Source organism: Myotis brandtii, unplaced genomic scaffold (assembly GCF_000412655.1).
Source record: "Myotis brandtii unplaced genomic scaffold, ASM41265v1 scaffold30, whole genome shotgun sequence".
NCBI lineage: Eukaryota > Metazoa > Chordata > Mammalia > Chiroptera > Vespertilionidae > Myotis > Myotis brandtii.
The window spans coordinates 3,435,701-3,456,194 of NW_005361458.1; the positions used below are offsets into that span (position 1 = coordinate 3,435,701).

General features: G+C 40.8%; 1 protein-coding gene across 1 annotated transcript in view; it reads left to right on the plus strand.

Moving 5' to 3' along the window:
- The window catches only part of FREM1 (FRAS1 related extracellular matrix 1), a 155,645-nt gene that overhangs the window by 10,598 nt on the left and 124,553 nt on the right, over positions 1-20,494 (plus strand). The window contains exons 2-4 of the mRNA XM_005869602.2: positions 12,590-13,075; positions 17,514-17,608; positions 18,830-19,131. Of these exons, the coding sequence (XP_005869664.1) occupies positions 12,845-13,075; positions 17,514-17,608; positions 18,830-19,131 (628 nt within the window). The 5' untranslated portion in view covers positions 12,590-12,844. The remainder of the gene's footprint in view (positions 1-12,589; positions 13,076-17,513; positions 17,609-18,829; positions 19,132-20,494) is intronic.

Genomic DNA, 20,494 nt, shown 5'->3' on the forward strand with positions numbered 1-20,494 from the left:
CAGATCAGAATATTTGAATGTTTCTGCTTTGCAGCAGGTGATTAAGCAGATAGCCTAAAATTTCCTTCTAATCTGAGCAATAATGATTTTGCAAGTAATGATTTTAAAGAGAGCTATTACTTCTGCCTAAAACCAAATGACCCTTTCTATCACCCCTTGAAATATACTATGAAAAAAAGGCACGGAAAAATATTCCCTTTTGAGTAATACAATCTATTGCTATATGTATTTAATTTTGTCTTTAAAGACTCACAGCAAGGGGAAAATTAGAATACAATGGAAACTAGTGGTCGCACAAAATTTCCTAGTTTAACTTCATGTTAATTTCTTTTATTTTTAGACATTGTTTCCTTTCTAACAATTGTTCTGATTAGGTAGCCATTGCCTTATATCTACAATTCACGTAGGTGACGGGCTTCTGAGGAATGGCCCTCCCAACTGGGCTGTCAGGAAAGGTTCCTTCTTTTCCTCTCTGTCTGGGGCCATCCTCTCTCCCTCTCCTCTTCCCCATCCCTCCCCTAGTCACCTTCAGGTTGGGTCTTTCTTTCAGCCTCTTCCTGGTGCTAGTCTTACAGGGCAGCTCTACCTCTCTCCTCCTTGATGGTTTTGAGACACGCTGAAGAACCTAGCTCCAGCCTTTGGCCACTAAAGCTCCTCTGGCCTCTTCTTACACTTACAGGAGGAGGAAACAAAGTGCAGCTGTTTGCAGCAGCGATTCCATCCTGATCGCTTATTAGAATCAATTCAGATGCCTGCGCCCCTCCCACCCGGACAAATACAACCCGAAACTCTGGAGTGGTGCTGGAGCGATCGTGATGTGAAGTCAGAGACGGGACCTGCTAGGTTAGGGGTGAACTAGAGGCATCTCCTTCACCATGGTGTGTTTTTACTATCAGTAACACAGAGCATCATAGCCCTTGTAAGGAGTGTTGGCTTCTTTCTGGGGCGATGGAGTAGGGCTGAGGCCATGAGGACCCTTTTGAGTAATACAATCAATTGCTATATGCATTTAATTTTTTTAAAAGACTCACAGCAAGGAAAAAATTAGAATACAATGGAAACTAGTGGTAGCACAAAATTTCCTAGTTAAACTTCATGTTAATTTCTTTTACTTTTAGACATTGTTTCCTTTCTAACAATTGTTCTGAGTAGGTAGCCATTGCCTTGTATCTACAATTCACGTATGTGACGGGCTTCCGAGGAATGGCCCTCCCAACTGGGCTGTCAGGAAAGGTTCCTTCTTTTCCTCTCTGTCTGGGGCCATCCTCTCTCCCTCTCCTCTTCCCCATCCCTCCCCTAGTCACCTTCAGGTTGGGTCTTTCTTTCAGCCTCTTCCTGGTGCTAGTCTTACAGGGCAGCTCTACCTCTCTCCTCCTTGATGGTTTTGAGACACGCTGAAGAACCTAGCTCCAGCCTTTGGCCACTAAAGCTCCTCTGGCCTCTTCTTACACTTACAGGAGGAGGAAACAAAGTGCAGCTGTTTGCAGCAGCGATTCCATCCTGATCGCTTATTAGAATCAATTCAGATGCCTGCGCCCCTCCCACCCGGACAAATACAACCCGAAACTCTGGAGTGGTGCTGGAGCGATCGTGATGTGAAGTCAGAGACGGGACCTGCTAGGTTAGGGGTGAACTAGAGGCATCTCCTTCACCATCACCATGGTGTGTTTTCACTATCAGTAACACAGAGCATCATAGCCCTTGTAAGGAGTGTTGGCTTCTTTCTGGGGCGATGGAGTAGGGCTGAGGCCATGAGGATGAAGCCTCTTGCAGGCAGTACTCCTCAGGCCGTGGGAAACCTTGGGTCAGCCACCACAATGCATCACTCCAGGGCACCATTCACTGTGCTCTGTGAAAACAGCATCCCTGGCACGCATGGAGCATGGTCAGGACACCAATGGTGCCCTGGAATTTGGTGTGCTGAACTGAGTGCAACCAAGTAAAGGAGCTTCAGCCAATCCTATAGAGGACAGGTGTGTTAGTGTGGTTTTCCAAAGAGAGATCCTCCACGATGATGCGTTTATGCAGTCAGTGCCCAGGGACGTCACAGTGTGAAATGCTTTTGTTAGCGGGGCCGGACACTGTGCCTTCAGTAAACATGTTTTTCTAGACAAATGATTTGCAAACCAACTTTAAAAAATAGCTTATTTGTGTCTTGGAGACTCTAAGAAAAGTGTTTCACCCAGACTGCTTGGATGCTACGTGTTTTTCTCTCTTTTAAAACATCATCTCTCACTGATGTTTGCAATTGCTGTAAGATGCCATTCTTATACATGGCTGCATTCTCCCACAGGGATTTATTAAATGGTGAGCCATCCAGTCAGACATTCAGATAGGTTATCCTCAGCCTGCGATGTTTATGGAGATTTTGTTTTGGAGCCAGTGCTTGAAGCATTTTTAACCCCAGCTGACTGAGAGCACCCTCCCACCTCCCACTCTCCACAGCCCTCCCCCAATTCTGCCAAAGTAAGCAGATCAGGTTTCTCTCTTCTTAATGCAATTAAGTTCAGTGGTTCACAAAGGCTCCAGAGCCTCCTGTGTGTGCAGCACCAACCCTGGTGCTGGGAGCAGGTTCACACATGGGGCCTCAACGCGGGAGAGTGTCCTGTGAGCCAGCAAGACCTGCAGATCCCCAGGAAGGACAGAGCTCCACAGCCCAGTCGCCAAACGCCGGGACGTGTGATGAGCAAGAACTCACTGAGGTTTGCCTTGCTTTTCTTTGTTGCTGATGGTCCCGCACTGCTCTATAGAAAATGTCCTTGCTCTGTCTGGGTGTTACTGCAGGGTCAATTCAACCTAACTCACTGGACGTGTCAAAGGATGGCTCGACTAATCACAGTCTTCAAATGAATAAAAGTTAGTATTTGAGCAGACTTAGGTTTATAGAACAATTGAACAGAGAGTTCTCACAACCCCCCTCCCTCCAGTTACCCAAGTTATTAACCTCTTGTACTGGTATGGAATATCCGTTACAATTGATGAGCCAATTATGATAATCTAAACCTACTGTTTACATTAAGGTTCACTCCTGGGTGTTGTACAAATGTTTAATGACATGCATCTACCATTACAGGGGTAACTTTTTCAGTGAATTATAGAAAAAACTTTCTTTGATTGGCCTGGGGTTGCAAAGGGGAGGAAGGGGACTGACTTGGTTTGAGCCTTGTGTGCGTGTGAGAGCTGGGGACTTTGGTTGAGTCATAGAGTGCATTGACATATATTATCACATTTAACAACCCTGAAAGGTATAACTTATTGTATAGATGCAGAAACAGAGCCCAAGAAAGACTGAGGACCTTGTTCAAGGAAATGGTAGAACCAGGAGAGATGCCCGGATCTGAAGGATCTGGTTCCCACTCTGGCCTCTGGTTTGTCACTATTGCATTTTCTTTCTCTTCAGCTGCAATCCTACATCAGATCACTAAGCCTTCTCTCCTTCTTCTCCACCTCCTCCCTTTCCTCCTCCTTTTCGGGGGTACTGTTGTATCAGAAAATCATTTATAAAGTTATTTGTAAAAACAAATATTTCTAGAAAAAAAGTGATGTGTAGGTCATGCCTGAACACACAAATCATGCTAAGATCCTCAGCAGGGAAGAGAGTCAAGACTCCCATTAGAGTTCTGTTAGGTTTAATTCTTTATTGTTTTTAAGAATTGCAATTATTTATTTATTTATTTATTAAATATATTTTATTGACTTTTCACAGAAAGGAAGGGAGAGGGATAGAGAGTCAGATACATCGATGAGAGAGAAACATCGATCAGCTGCCTCCTGCACACTCCCACCCTTGAGTCCGCAGGCCGACGCTCTATCCACTGAGCCAAACCAGTTAGGGCTGCAATTTTTTATTTTATTGCATCTCAGTGTATGATACTGTGATGTAGTTTCACACTCTGCTTGCTTCAATGAACACAGCAGCAGGCCCAGCAGTTCTTTCACCTTTAGCAAATCACTTCACCTCCTGGGGCCCTTGCTTCCTCATCCTGACCAGTGTGTCCTGGAGTGTCCGCACGGGGTTTCAGGAATCTAGGCTTTGGAGCCTGTCTGCTGGGGTTGGGATTCCAGCTCCACTATTTATTAGCATTTGCTTTGGATAAATTACTTATCTGTTTCCTTAGAATCAGAATCCTCAGTCTACTCTGTAGGTTGTTGTGAAGATTGAATGAGTTAAAAGAGAGTCAGATGCAAAGTAAAACGCATAATAGATGACAAGGAGGATGATATGCAAAATTTGAATGAGAAGCTCCTTCCAAGTCTAGAATCTGTGATTTTTGATACACTGTGACTTTAGCTTAAACAGCATTACACTTTTCGTCATGGACCACCATGTTTCTAAAGGTATCAAAAGCATTTTCATGACAGCATATCTTTTACAAGAATATTTGTGATGGTTGGTCTCTTTTCTACACTAGGCCTCTGTGAGTGTGAATTTTATCATTAGCTATGGCATGCAAGTAAGATGGTCAAGGTTATCATCGCTCAAGGAGCAATGCTGGGTAGTTTTCTGAGGTCACACCGAGCGATCCTTTTCACAGGGAGATATCTCATCCTTAACAGTTCTTTAAGTGTGTACTGATGAGTTTGATGAATTCAAAGCATTTTGCTCATATGTTATCGCAGCAATACCATTTTGTATTGTAAAGTACTTGATTATAAATCTCCCACAAGACCTCAATCTTTCAAAGATAGGGGTTATATCTTAGTTAATTTTTATGTATCCAGTGTCTCTACTCTTTCACACAAAACCCTGCCTCTGATATAACATCTTTGCATTGACTCTTTGACTATGCTCTATTCTTTCCATCTTCAAACATGCCCCCTTTTACCTTCCTAAACCCTATTTATTCTTTCATGTTAACTCTCTCCCCTTCTAGGAGGCCTTCCCCAGGCCCAGCCTGAGTCAAATGCTGCCCTCTACTTATTCCTATAGCACACAATGCATTCCGCCATTATAGCTCTTAAACCCTTTTTGGATGGTTAGTTTATATGTCTGTCTTTCTGTATCACACTGTAAACTCTCTAAGAGCAAGAATTATTTTTGTTTTTGTAATCCTAGCACAGAGTATAGCCCTTATCACAAAGTGGGTACTCAACAATTGTTTGTACACTGAGTGAAAAAATGAATTTGTCATATGCAAACAGAGAACCAGGTTGTCTTCTAAAAATGGAATTGTTCTCAGAAGATGAATCCCTGAACCCGATTTAACATGAATTTAAACAGAATTTCACTTTAGGACAATTTGGTATTTCATTGCGAATTAGAAGATGCAGAATTCAGTCAAGAAAAGGAAAACCAATTTTAATCAGGGTGACTGTGGTTGGGAAGGTTCTAGGTATGAGTTTGGGTACAGACACGTGGTTAGTCCCAGGTGAAGAGCAGGTGTAGTCAACTATGAATGTGTGCTTTTCATTCTGTTTAAGTTAGTCAATTAAAGCAAGATGCTATGAAAATTTGTATGATTCAACTCTCTGGCCTAAAGCAAAATGAATGTAAATTATGGCCACTTCCTAATCTTCAAGGAAATGCCTTTGATGATTTAAGGAACTCTACTAGTCATTAAAAACAGAACTGTAAGTTGAGGGCACTAAACCTTTCCCTCTGCAATCCATTTTTTTCCACCTTTGAAGGTAGTTTTAGTAAAAGGTCTCAGTAGAGAAAGGCCAGATGTCTGGTTTTCAAAGAATGGCCTGGAATTTAGTTTTCTGATGTAAATTCATTAAGTATATCTTTTATCAGGTATGACCAGAAATTGTGTAGATACCATGTGGCCATCCTATATTTTAATAATTTTAATTCTCTAACCTTGTGTCTCTTGAATGATATATATCTTAGGTTTTCTATAAGTTTGCAAACTTTGGGCTTAACAGTTTTTTTTTTTAGAGCCTTTAATATTCTCATATTCCTTGTGAGTCTTTAAAAGGAGATTTTAGCATTCTGTGCTTCAAATGTATTTGGATATAGAAGACTTTTTTTTTGTAGAAAACTTAGAACATCTACAAAATGTCCATTTTAAAACACTATTTGTAATAGGTGGCCTGTATCAGCAGGGTAGATGTTCAACTGTTGAAAAATCTAAGAAAGGCCCTAACCGGTTTGGTTCAGTGGATAGAGCATCAGCCTGTGGGCTCAAGGGTCCCAGGTTCAATTCCGGTCAAGGGCATGTACCTTGGTTGCAGGCACATCCCCAGTAGGGGGTGTGCAGGAGGCAGCTGATTGATGTTTCTCTCTCATCAATGTTTCTAATTCTCTATTCCTCTCCCTTCCTCTCTGTGAAAAATCAATAAAATATATTAAAAAAAAAAAAAGAAAAAATCTAAGAAAGGAAACCTTCGAATGAGCTCGTGCGGTATCAGAAGTCCACCTTTGCAACCTGGGTTTCCATGGCATAGCCAGGAGGAGGGCTTTCTCTCCATAGTTCAGTTCTTCTATCAGCTCTTCCTGAGACCTGGGAAGGAAGCACTGGAAGCAATATTTCTGGACTGAGCATCTATGATTTAAGTGAACTGCATGGGATAGTAGAGGTTGCACTGTCTGGATGTCAGAACTAAATTTCCAATCCAGGCTTGGTTTCCAGGTAGTTACATAATCTTGGTGTTAGAAATGATTAAAGAAGACAATTTAGGTGACACAAACAGACTTTATTTAACACTTCAGTCCAGTGGAATTGCTCAGTGGTTGAACATCAACCTATGAACTAGGAGGTCAGGGTTCAATTCCCAGTCAGGGCCCATGCCTGGGTTGCGGGGTCAATCCCCAGTATGGGCGTGCAGGAGGCAGCTGATCAATGATTCTCTCTCATCATTGATTTTTCTATCTCTCTTCTCTCTTTCCCTTCCTCTCTGAAATCAATAAAAAATTTTTTTAAAAACCCACAAAACGTCATGAAATGGACAGTCTACTTTTGGAGAACTGCAAAATGGGGTAAAAGGCAAGAACCTTTTTTATAAGATAAAAAAAAAAGAACAAAGAAAAAACAAACAAAAAAAAACATATATGGGGTTAGAAGGCCCAGAATTGGCTTGGCATTTGGGGATTGACTAACTAAATATACTTGGTTTCAAGAGGAGCATTTAAAGGGACAGGAAAGTTATCTAAGTTTTGGTTTGCTGACATGCCATGCTGGGCTCCATCTTGGACCTAGAAAATTATTTAAACACCAGAGGCCCCTAGGCCTAGCCTGTGCCCTCTCACAATCCAGGACTCCTTGGGGGATGTCGGAGAGCTGGTTTCAGCCTGATCCCCACAGGCCAGGCCAAGGGACCCCACCAGTGCACGAATCCATGCACTGGGCCTCTAGTATGCATATAAGATCTTTGGTTAATTTCTTCCCACCCTTTCCCCGCTTCCCTCTGAGATTCACCAGTCTGTTCCATGTTTATGCCTGTGTGTTGAGTGTCTGCCCCCTGGTGGTCAGTGCGTGTCATACCAACCAGTTGAATGGTTGAATGGTCACTTAGGCTTTTATATATATAGATAAAAGTACGCTATGTAACTCTTTAAAATATGGTTCTAATTAAGTTCAAAATCCATATATACATATGAAAACCTAAGAGTGTTCACTTTGAGTGTTTGGAAATGCTTTATGTTTCTATATTTTTATTCTTTAGTTAATGAGTATGCATTTCTTTTATACACGTAAGTGGAAGTTATTTTTAGGAAACACAAATAAATCGATAAATAAAATGAAAGGTAGTTGAATTCTAAAGTTTCTCCTAAACCATACATTCTGTGATTTAGGTTACATTTTAGAAAAAAATTTGCAAAGTGGAAGTAACAGAATGTTATAAACAGAAGACTGGAATTTTGAAGTCTGTTTGCCTTGAGGACTTTAAACTGTGCTTGTAGTGTGAGGAATTGGGACACTAAGATGCTGGTAGACAGAGTACCTGCCTTAATTATATGCTCTCAGAGTAACAGCTACTTCCTTGAGAGAACATTGCCTCCAGTGAAACTTTAATAGTCATCAGTTGTTATCTGGATCCATAAAGGAAGTTGTTAAGGATTTACATACTGTAAGAAAATGACCCAAGGGTTAGTGAAGCAATTGCAAAGGGCATATGATTTTGTTGTAATGAGAAGCAGTACAATTGAGTGGTTCAGTGCACTGGTCCTGAGATTAGGCAAAATGGTGGCATGTTACTTCTTTGCACGTCATTTTTTTCAAATCTTTAAAATTGCAATCCACCTCCTAAAACCATTGTAGGAATTAATATAATATATGTACAGTACTCTGAACAATGCCTAGCCCATAGTAAGCACTTAATAAATGTTAGTTTTTATGTGATTAATATGTCACTTCTTTAAGTCATTTATCTATAAAATAAGAATAATAGAAATTACTTTGTAGGTTTGTTGTGAGAAATAAATGAAAACCTGAATATAAAGAATATAGCCCAGTGCCTGTACATAGTAAGTAAAAAGTACTAGTAACCAAAAAAAAAAATGAGAAAAGGAGGATACTAAATGTTATTTGTTAAAGAAAAATATCGTAGAAGTCACAAGCTATTTCATCTTCATGATTCTATTCTCCCCATCTGAGAGCATTCACCCTGGAAATCCTGTGCTGGGCAAGATTGCCTATGATTTTCTACCCTTGTGGGGTCCTTGAACAACTAAAGCTCCATAAGGAGTTGTGAGCATTCTTGTCTGTCTTCCCAGCAGTTCTTTTGTGTGTGTGTGTGTGTGTGTGTGTGTGTGTGTGTGTGTGTGTGTAGTATGGCTCAACCGCTCTGTTGGAGGGAACGGAATGAGGATGTCAGGATAGAGGACGAAATCCTCAAGATGCAGAGCCCTGTTTCTTTCTTCCCAGACTCTACTGCTTCTGGCTATGACCTTGGGCAAGTCTTAGAATTTAACTACTCTTTGTTGCCTGAAACAAGGAGCAACTAGGCTTCTTCTGTCAGGGTGAGGTAAAGTCAGAGGAAGCAGTGGTTCTGAAGTCCTTGGTAAAGTCTAAATCCTAATGTCCTCAACTCAAACACAAAAAAGAGAACCACTTTCTCTAAGTGCTAGTTGTTTTCTGTGGATGCTGTTCTCCTGATTTCTAGATTCTTGATCCCAGGTGAGTCAATTTATGTCACTTATGATTTGGATTCAACTCAATTGTCCTACAGATAATTTTATTCAGTTACTAGTTTATGATTGAGACTTTTACATTTGAATTAAATGAATTACTTTGGATAATTAGTTTGAGTGAAAATTATGATGATTTTAAAAATCCATCATAAAAATTCCAAGATGGCTTCTAAGTCCATAATGACTGGCATTTAAAAGATTTTAATGTGGAGTAGGAATCAGAAAACCTTCTCTTTCTTCACCATTCTAGTCAAGGATATAAAAATCTCTCTATGATTGGGTAGATGGAAATGGGTTGAATCTTGAATTGGGTATTTTTCATTTAAAATGACACTTCTCTGTTTATTTTCTTTCTTTTTTTTGGTTAATCCTCACCCAAGGATATTTTTTTCCACTGATTTTTAGAGAGAGTGGAAAGGAGGGAGGGAGACAGATAAAAACATCGACGTGAGAGAGACACATTAATTGGTTGCGTCCCGCACATGCCCAGGGTCGGGATTGAGCCTGCAATCAAACCCTCAACTCTTTAGTCCAAGGGCTGATGCTCTAACCATTGAGCACCAGCTGGGGCTGTTGCTTTTCTTTCTTAAAGACTTTAGGGTACTTGTAAGATCTAAGTCTGTGAGTCAGGAAGTAATTCCCCTGAGGTAATTTCATTGGCATCTTCACTTGATTGGTAATAACTACCTGGAGTTCTAAGGAGAAGAGTATCTGGCTACATGAGTGTCCATCCTGCAAACAGCAAAGCAAGTAAACAAAGCGCTATGACTGTGATGTCTGTGCTGGGCACAGGAGGAGGAAGGTGCTTCCCTGTGTTGTGTAGCTACCATTGCAAATTGCAAAGAGGAGCAGCAGTAAATATGAATCTCACCAGGGCCCATCATTAACACTGACCATCACAAATTTCCATTGGCAAAGACAGCCTGGAAATACAGATGTGATCCATTTTTTTCTTGTGCACAGATTACCTCAGGTAAGTGACAGGGTATCATGATCATGTCAACACAGAGAATGCATGCTCCCATGGTTAAGCTAAATGTGTAATGCTGTATAATAAAGAGCTAATATGTAAATAGTCATCACGCCCTCACGCCATGATGCCCTCACACCGTCATAATCCATCACCAGGAGGCTGTGTGCACAGCGGGCACGCACAGGTGGGCGGGGACTTGACGCTGCGTGATGGCGCGGAGGTGGGTTCCGGCGGCTCTGCGCGGTGAGGCCTGGGGGTCCCGTGGCTCTATGCAGTGAGGAAGTGGGACCCCGGCTCTGGCCTACCTCTTTGGGGCAATTCATTGAGGAGCCCCAGATGGGTGGGCAGGGCCTACCACTTTAGGGCTATCGATTGCGGGGCTCCGCACTGTGAGAAGGCACAGGCCAGGCTGGGGGACCTCACCCCACCCCCCACCCCCCAGTACATGAATTTTGTGCACCAGGCCTCTAGTTAAGGAATAAATATGAGTTCTCGCTAAATTATTTTCTTCCATTCAAGAAACTTACCAAGAAAGAAAGTTTGGTTAAATAAGCCATTTTGAATTTTTATAAGAACTAACTGGAAGCAGGGTGGTTTTCTACTTTTTAGGACATATTTTCACACTCTTTTATTGGCTTGGACAGGTATACTTAGAATATATGATTTCCCCATGAAGAAAAGCAAGGGAGTCCACTCATAGCTTACCTGGGGTATCTACTTCAGGTCAACATCAGGTTGCAATCACGGTGCTGACTGGGCTCCATTCTTATCTGGAGACTTGGTTTAGGAAGGATCTTCTCCCAAACTCATTCGGGTTGTTGGCAGAACTCATTTCCTTGTGACAATGGAACTTATGGGGGCTTGCTTCTTCAAGTTCAGTAGGAGAGCTCCTAGCTGCTGTCTGCTAGCAGAGTCATATGTGATGTAATAGAATCATGGGAATGACACCCCATCACCTTTGCCTTATTCTGTTGGTTGGAAAGGTCATTTGTTCCGCTGCCACTCAAGGAGAGAGAAATTCTGGATACTAGGAGGCTGGAATTATTGAAGGTCACCTTAAGGTTTGTCCATCACAGTGAACAAACATGGGTGTTTTTTGTTTTGTTTTGTTTTGTTTTGTGTGTGTGTGTGTGTGTGTGTGTGTGTGTGTGTGTGTTTTGGTCTATTTGGATTAAAGTGTGAGATAAAAAGGAGAACAACTGAAAAGATGGAGTTGCCATTAACTTAGAAAGGGAAGACTGAGGGAGGGAAGACCCAGAGCACAAATTTGACTACATAAAATATGAGTTGCCTGTTGCACACCCACACAAAAATGTCAAATAGACAGTTTCATGTGCAAATCTAGATTTCAGAGAGGAGGTTAGAGATATAAATTTGGGGTTAATGGTAGTTAAAGCCAAGGAATGAGATCACTAAGGAGTGAGGATAGACAAAAAACAGATCCAAAGGACTGGGCTACAGGTTCCTCAATATTAAAAAGTTGGGGAGTCTATGAAGAAGCAGTAAAGAAGTGAGAGAAGAATGAGATAAGAGGAATGCATAAGAGTATAGAGTCCTTGAATCCTTTACATGTTGACTTAATTTGTTTAAGTCTCATTATGCAAATTTCACCCTTATCTCTCAGTTTTGGGAGACACCTACCTACCCTGCTGCCTCTCTTCTCTCTGAGATGCCAAGTGTGAATGAAAACAAGATTTGATTTTGTTGTGAAAGTTCAACACCCAAATTTACATTCTTGCCCAAATAAGCCAATGTAATTCATTCAGCCTGAGTGTGTGCAATGTGGTCAGTGGGAGTGTGTGAACTGTTTTATTTTGGGATTGACACCATCAAAACCAGGCTGCTTTAAAGTGTACACCCCTCAGGTGTCAGGTGACACATGCCATGCAGTACCTCAAAAGTGAAAGGGTTCAAGCAGTGACAAGAGCATGAGTCTTCCTTTAATGTATTAGATGTAAATAATAGAGGATTTTCTTTTTGTCAAAATTTATTTTAGTATCCATTGATTATGCACAGAAATTTATTGCAGTCATTTAAATGTAAAGCTTGTCTATGGGCATAATAAACTATCCTCAGTTCACCTAATCATACCTCAGATTTAAGGATCTATTTTATTTTTGAGATTTAATCATGTTTTCAAACAGTGTACAAATAATGCTATCAGTTCTCTTCCACATGTTAGTTTATAATCCTCATTTAACAAATGAGGAAGTGAAAGCAAAGAGTTCAACAACTCTCTCTGAACACAGGGGACCACACGCTGCCCTTGGGCAGCTGGCTGGCTGGCTCCTGTTGGACCACACAGCTGACATCTCAACTGGGGCAGGTTGAGTCCGGAAGCAGGAGTTACAAGCAGTGTAATGAAATGACTGCGTTGCCTTTCAGATGGACCTGGAGGTCAAGCCAGTTTATTTGTTTTTAATTTAACTAAAATGATAGGCTGGTTGAAAGATTGCTTTGTTGGTCAGGATCTTTTGAATAGCCACACAAACCTTTTGGTCTCGCTCTTCCTTTCCTCCAACCCCTATTCCCATTTGCAGGATTAGAAAAGCACATTAATCTTGCCAGCGTTGTCAGGAGTGATCAGCGAGTTTTATTAAAAGCGTTGGGATTGCCTGAAAGGCCTCCTTGTCTGAGTTTGCAATGAAAGAAGCATGTTAAGAACTTGGGGCACTTTGTCGGGACCCCTTGCCCTGCCCCTTGGACTATGAGCTGACATCCCCGGAAGAAGCACAGAAGCCCTCCTTTGTTGAAGGGATTTCACCGGTGGGCGGAAGCGAGCTGGCCCTGTCGGCATGAGCTCCGTGAGCTGGGCTGGGCTGACCGCCCTGCTGCTGCTGCTCCTGGGCTGGGCCAGCCCCACCTTTGTCAGCGTGAACCGTGGGGTCAGAGTGATGAAGGGCAGCTCTGCCTTCCTGTCAGGAGATGACCTGAAGTTTGCCGTCCCCAAAGAGAAAGACGCTTGCAAAGTGGAAGTTGTGATGAATGAGCCAATAACCCAGAGGGTTGGAGAACTCACTCCACAGGTAGGTCATGCCCGAGATTTTCTCTTCAGTAGTGTGTATGAATGTGAGTGTGTGAGAGTCTGTGTGGGGGGAGAACACAAAACAGAGACAGCCTTTCCAAGAGTTGGAGTAGGCAGTCTCTCGTGTGGTGAGATATGGTCAGTCTTTATGGGTTATCCCTGCTCCAAATGATCTCACCCATTGCTCGTCAGGGCACCTGTGGATAAGGTATCAGGATTTCAAGGCATTTTTAGGACACACCTGTGGCCGCAGAACAGCAAAGTAAAACAGGAGGCATTTTCCTTTGTTACCATCACTTGACTATTCCCTTGAGTAAGGGAAGAGATGTGGGAAAGAGGTGAAGATAATTCTTTTTAAATATTCTCTGTTCTTCAAAAATGTCTGCATAAAATTTTTTTCTTTACTCAAAACCTAGGAGATCTTGTCATTTAAGGGAATTTTATGCCCAATCCTTTTCTAGGGTGAATAATTGCCTTCTAATTCATTGGGTTTAAAAATCTATATGATTATACATTGTATTTGCTGAAAGTTGGAGTTTACTTGCATACACAATAGAAATATTGCTTCCGGTTTTATTACTTGTTTCTACTGTGGCTTCATTATCCTCCCAATGTAAACAATTTTGAGAATATTCAACATGTGGCTGCTGCTTCTGGAAAAAATATACCATTTCCATTTGCTGAACTGAGTAATTTTCTTCTTCATTTGAGTAAAGAACATATTCCTTAATTTGGCTTCTAGAAAAATATACCATTTCCATTTACTGAACTGTGAACATTAATTTTCTTCTTCATTTGAGTAAAGAACATATTCCTTCCATAAAGTTCAAAAGTGGTAATGGAAGTTGTAGAGGTGGACTATAGAGACTTAGATAGATGGTGGCTCAAATTGACATCTCTAGACAGTTTATTTATGACACTTAAAGTTATGGTCCAGTTCTGAAGCACATCAGAATTCTGTGGAGGGCTCTCATGTTGGGAGTATTCCTGATGTGATGGCAAACAGATATTTCCCTCCAGTTTCCCACAAGCTTTGCTTTTATCAGTTAAAGAGCTTCAGGTGGGCGTCTAAAAAATGCTAGCATACAGTAATGGCCCCAGGTCCCTAAGTGTTTGATAATTGCAGTATCTTCTCACCTTTTCTCAATACACCTGCACTCTGAAAATGTGTTTGATTGACACCTATCACTCAAGGAGAAAGGTGAGACCCAGATGGGCAGGTGACATAAATAAGCTCAGCTGCAAGCAATGGAGACCCAACTACAGGGACAGTGGTCATACAAAAACACCCTTGGAGTTTTGGGAGCAGTAAGATAGGATCCTAATCCTTGGGGACTGAGGTCCCTGGATGGATATGTGTAAGTGCTTTATAAAGACTGATGAACTAATAATTTGATACCCCTTCCAATCAATATATTTTAAAAACATCTAACATTTATTTCAAAGTGAGGATGAATATTTTGTGGGGGAAGAAGAGAAGAAAAATTCCTCCTAGTAGCATGCTGGGGCAACCTTTGGTCTAGCAGTAGTAAGCTCTGGCCCCAAGCATGCATCCCCCGCTGAGCAAAACAAAAGCCCTGTTCTTCACCAGATTCTCTCTCCTTAGAAAGCACTGTGGGGAGGAGGTGCTGTTACTTAAGTCAGCCTATGAGGGGTATCTTCTTCCCATCCCAAAGAGCCTGTCACTTTTAAATATATATAGCACTTTTTCTGAGAGTAATGGAATTGTCTCTATTGTATATTTTCAATGATGTTTCCGTGGTCCTCACCATTTGGCTGGCTGTGAGGCACTGGAGAGCAAAAAGGGATCTAAGTGACTAAAACTAGGCAAAGAAAAGCTATTTGGTCACAAGGATGAAGGGTTGTAATAGATCTCCAAGTTATCTTCATCTCAAACTTTCCCTGGTTTTAAGGCAAAATTCCATATAGAAACACAATTTGGATCAGAAACAACGTGCCTGGCTGACTTAGGAAAGCCCTGACTGCTGGGAAAGGGAGTGAGCCAAGACTTCCCCATATGATCCCTTAGGATGCTGTGCTCATTAAAAAGATAACACACAAAAAAACAAAACAAAACAACAAACAAGTCCTGAGTGTTCAGCGTCTGTATTTCCAGAGGCAAATTTGACATCTCAAATAGATTTATATCATAGAAAGTAGATGTGTGATTTACACCTTCTAAAATTTATCCTATTAGAAGGGAATCCATTAAAATGTGAAGTTTCATCACCTTTTTTGGGTCAAATATTAGAACTTTGTACCATAAAGAAATCTAGATATCCAGAAGGCTTTGTTTCTCAAACTTCCAGGTCATCTTCCTATTTTTATTATAATTTTAACAAAAGACAAGATTGCCAAGGAAAGTTTATTTTTAAAAAAAGTGTGCTTGTTTTTAATCCAGGTTGATTTAACTCGCTCCAGGGATTTATTTCTTAGGGAGTTTTTGAAATGAAGCAAAGCCAAGCACACACACACACACACACACACACACACACACACACAGCCTCCACATTATTCTTTAATAGATCTTAGTAGGATGTTGAAAGCAAGGCTTATGTGAACCCATTTCTAGCAAGATGACTGTATTAACAACACCCTGCTGGGTAATGAACAGTTTTATTTGATTTGCACAGGAAATGTTTTGTTTAACATCTGTTCAATTAGTGTTTTCATTTCATTACTGAAGTTTGTCTTAGGACCAACAGGTTCATTTTCCTATTGGATATTTGGAAAGGGATTTCAATTGGTAAACACCAGTATCTTCTGTTTAGACAACCCTCCTGATATAGTCAATTAGATAAGGTCGATGGCTGTGTGTGTTTTTTTCATGTTTTAGGGCAAGACTTCCTCACACACAGCACTTCTCACACCTGTCCCAAAGCAAAAAATGTCTCAGGTAGAAAAACACCCAGGTTTGGTGCTGAGCTTGCTCTTTTGAGTAAGAAGTACAGCAGTAAGAAAACATCTCTAGTTTGAACCAGTTTACTGTCATTAAAGTGAGTAATGAGTTAGGAATGTGTGACAATTTAATTATAAATTGTAATTGAAAAGCAGTTGAAGTGGAAAAAAACAAAGCTCGACAGTAATTAGAAAAGGATTTAGCTCTTTTTTGTTTTAGTTAGTAAATTTATGGACAATTATGGTTGTCGCCTTTTATAAAAGGAAAACATATTACGAAACATAAAACAGATGTTTCTTTTAACAAAACAGATTGTCTCTTTATTACCCTGACTATTTGTCAATGATATGGGAAAGGTCTTTCCTTTATTCCTTCTTTGTTGTAAATTAAAAAGAGGAACCAATGATGTCTGTGGGAAAAGATCATTTGTATTAGTGGTAAAGTCTTCTCAGAGAGGATTATGTTGTCTGTAAATGTTTGAAGCTATAACGAGGTACAGGCTAAACATTGTGAACTCAACAGTGATGATGTGCGAATACCTCAAGGGAACAGTAAGTCCTCACTTAACATCATCAATAAGTTCTGCAACTTTAAACTAAACGACGTGTAACAAAACCAATTTTACCATAGGCTAATTGATATAAACAAGAGTTAAGGTCCTACTGCATCTCATCAACGTTATAACAAAATGACGTTGAAAGAAACAACATTATCCGAGGACCTGCTGTATTTCTTAGAACTCTACCAAGTCAGAGTGGGCAGAATGAGGGTCACAGTATAGGTGGAAGAGAAAATACATCTTTTAAAAACTAGAGTTCCCAGTTCTGAATGAGGTGATCCAGTTAATTATAATTGTATTTGAATAGAAGTAATTGCCTTTAGGTTGCTATTTGTCTTACCAACCATTTCCGTTATTACATAAAGAATAAAAACAGTCTCTCAAAAGTAGATGAGAAACAACTGTGGGTCAGGTTTGGCTCTGATGAACCACACTAGTGTCCATAGTTAGTACCTTTGTTTTTTTTTAATATAAAAATGCTATTTGGAAAGGAGGAAATAAAAGGAGAAGAAAAATATATATACAGAACTCATCCAGTATATTCACAGGTTGGGTAATGCGTGCCTTTTCATGCATACACATGTAGACCTCCCTTACCCAATTGCTATGAACTATGAACTCCTGAGGAGTGGGGGTAAATATCATTTTGATTTATGGAACCATATTTCAAATGCACTGTAGACTATAAAAAGATAATTATTTAGAGAGATAACCACTTCTTAATTTATCTGCTCAAACTACTTGATCTGATTTTCATAATTTAGATATTCTCAAAAGAAGACACAACTGTATAAGTAGAATGATGAGTGGGCATGGGGGCAGGTATAGGTGGTGGTGATTAAAACACACACACACACACACAAACAAAATAAGATGTTAATAAACCATAATTTCTCCAAGCAGTACTCCACTCACTGCTGGAAAAATTAACTCTTGTACCAATTTTCTCATAGATATTTATCATTTCTTCATGTGAACTAGGTCTTTGACTGCCATTTCCTTCCCAATGAAGTAAAGTATATTCACAACGGGTGCCCAATTCTTGATGAAGACACAGTGAAGCTTAGACTTTACAGGTGAGCATCACAGGATCCTTGCTCATTCTTTGCTAGATAATTATTCTGTGCACTTCTTTTTCTGTGGATAAGTATTACTGTGGGGGAGTTACTAGATTCCAAACAAGAAAGCAATCAGTAAGACCTGAATGGGTGAGGTGAGAATTGCATCCAATGTTCAGTGTTCTTTATTTGTATCATCTTTCTTGGGGCTTTTCTGGGCAAATGATTAGCCCTGTCCCGTTTCCCATTAGAATTCTTGTATAGGTATCTCTGCTTAGATCCAACTATCCCCTTATAATAGGAAATGGAAATTATAAACTATAAATTCTTAATGAGAATTTGGAGGAATATATGTCCCAAAATTCAGTAAAATTATTCTTTTTGATGAGCAGCTGCTTAGTTATAAGTTTATCATCTGTTTTTTAAATGTATTAGATAATATCACTCAGCCATAAAAAAGAATGAACTCTTGCCATCTACAACAACATGGAAGGACTGAGAGAGTACTGTGCTGAGTGAAATAAGTCAGACAGAGGAAGACAAATGCCATATGATTTAACTTATATGTGGAATCTAAAACAAACAAAACAAATGAATAAGCAGAACAGAAACAGACTCACAGATACAGAGAACGTTTTGATGGTTGCCAGATGGGAGAGGGTTGGGGAGATGGGTGAAGTAGGTGAAGGGATTAAGAAGTACAAACTGGCCCTAGCCAGTTTGGCTCAGTGGATGGAGTGTCGGCCTGTGGTCTTGAGGGTCCCGGGTTCGATTCCGGCCAAGGGCATGTACCTTGGTTGCTGGCACATACCCAGTGGGGAGTGTGCAGGAGGCAGGTGATTGATGTTTCTCTCTCATCGATGTTTCTAACTCTCTATCTCTCTCCCTTCCTCTCTGTAAAAAATCAATAAAAAATATTTTTTTTAAAAAAGAAGTACAAACTGGTAGTTACAGAATAGTCACAGGGGTGTAAAGTATAGCATAGGGAATATAGTCAATTATATTGTAATAACTGTATGGTGTCAGGTGGGTAATATATTTATTGAGGTCATCACTTCATAACTTATTTGAAGGTCTAATCACTCTGTTGTATACCTGAAATGAACATAATATTGTATGCCAACTGTAATTGAAACATAAAAATTATTTTAAAAAATAAAATAAAAGGGGATATTGGGGATGGAAAAAAAAAGTACCTGAGCACCAATAAATGTTGCCTTTGCTTTGTTTTCCCCACAGATTTACTGAGACAGACACTTTCACAGAAACCTTTATCCTGCGGGTCTATCTCCTGGAACCAGACTGTAACATCATCCGTATGAGTAACAATGTCCTGGAGGTGTCTGAATTCTACGGCCTGTCCCGAGCCATTGATAAGAACCTGCTTAGATTTGATTATGATAGGACGCCCAGCCTGGAGTGTACGGTCCATCTGGACCCTGTGGGCACTTGGCTGCCAGCCCACGGCCAGGTGGTTATGGTAGAGCCTGGGCCAGAAGAACCTCGTGGAGATCAGCCACACAGTTTTTTCCCTAAGTCTCGTACGAAATGTTTTAATAATTATCTGAGGGTTACTAAAACTGACAACAATATCTGTAAATGGTCATCTTCCACTATGAGAGAGTTTGGCTCAGTATAATGTGTAGCTGGTTGAAAAAATGTAGGGCAGTGGTTAAGAGTAGGGGCTTTGGAGTCAAAGAGATCTGAGTTTGAAAACTGCCTTTGCTATTTATTTCCTGTGTGATTTTACTTAACCTGTACAAGCCTCTATGAAATGGGCAAGGATAATAGCTGCTCCATAGGGTTGTATAAGGATGGAGTAAATGAGCACATAGTACTTCACACAGTATGGCTCAAGAATTGTCAGCTGTTATTCACAGCAGCAATGACAGTGGTAGTAAGAGTAACTGGTGTATTCATTAAGTATTATTAGATTACTAGAGGCCTGGTGCACGACATTCGTGCACTTGGGGGGAGCGGTCCCTCAGCCTGACCTGTGCCCTCTCGCAGTATGGGAGCCCTCGGGGGATGTCCGACTGACAGCAGGCCTAAGCCATCAGTTGGACATCCTTAGTGCTCACCAGCCGTGAGCCTGGCTGAACGGAGCTCCCCCTGTGGGAGCACACTGACCACCAGGGGGCAGCTCCTGCATTGAGCGTCTACCCCCTGGTGGTCAGTGCGTGTCATAGGGACCTGTCATTCAGCCATTTGGTCGATTTGCATATTACCTATTTATTATATAGGATAAGCAGGTAGAGCTGGTGGGCAGCAGCCATGGTTTAAATCAGGAAGAGTTAATAGATCATTTTCTTCTGTTATTCATTTAATCAAGATATTTTGGACAACTCCTATATGGCTAATAGTGCTCTAGGCATTATGGGAAGACCAAGAAATATAAGGGGTAATCATAGTCATAGCAACACTTGAATCTGGACAGCAGTTTACAGCTAAAGACATGTTTACACATGTTATTGCATTCAATCTTCTGGTTAAGAAGTAAAGTATCCATTTTGTACTTTAGAGAAATATATAGAAGGCCACTAAAAAAATGACAGGAAGACTGTTATTGAGATGATTATGGCTTTCAGTGGAGGAGAGCAGGTTGGTTCAGGTGGTCAGAGAATGCTTAAGGGGAAATTCACTAAAAGACTAAATGGACCTGGAAAGGTATGCAGGGACTCCAGTGTGTGATAAGCATGACGGGGAGAGAATGTCAGTGTGTAGATCAGCCTAATAGAGGTTGAATGATGGACCCATGGAAGTGGGAGCTGTAAAGGGAGACTGTGGCTGGACCTGGGAAGGCTTACAGTGAGCCGCTGGCTTGTTTATCAGAGATGTTCAAGCATCAGAAAATGCATTTTATTATTTTTTTCTCTCAGTGTGTCTTCTGGTGGGCAAGGATCT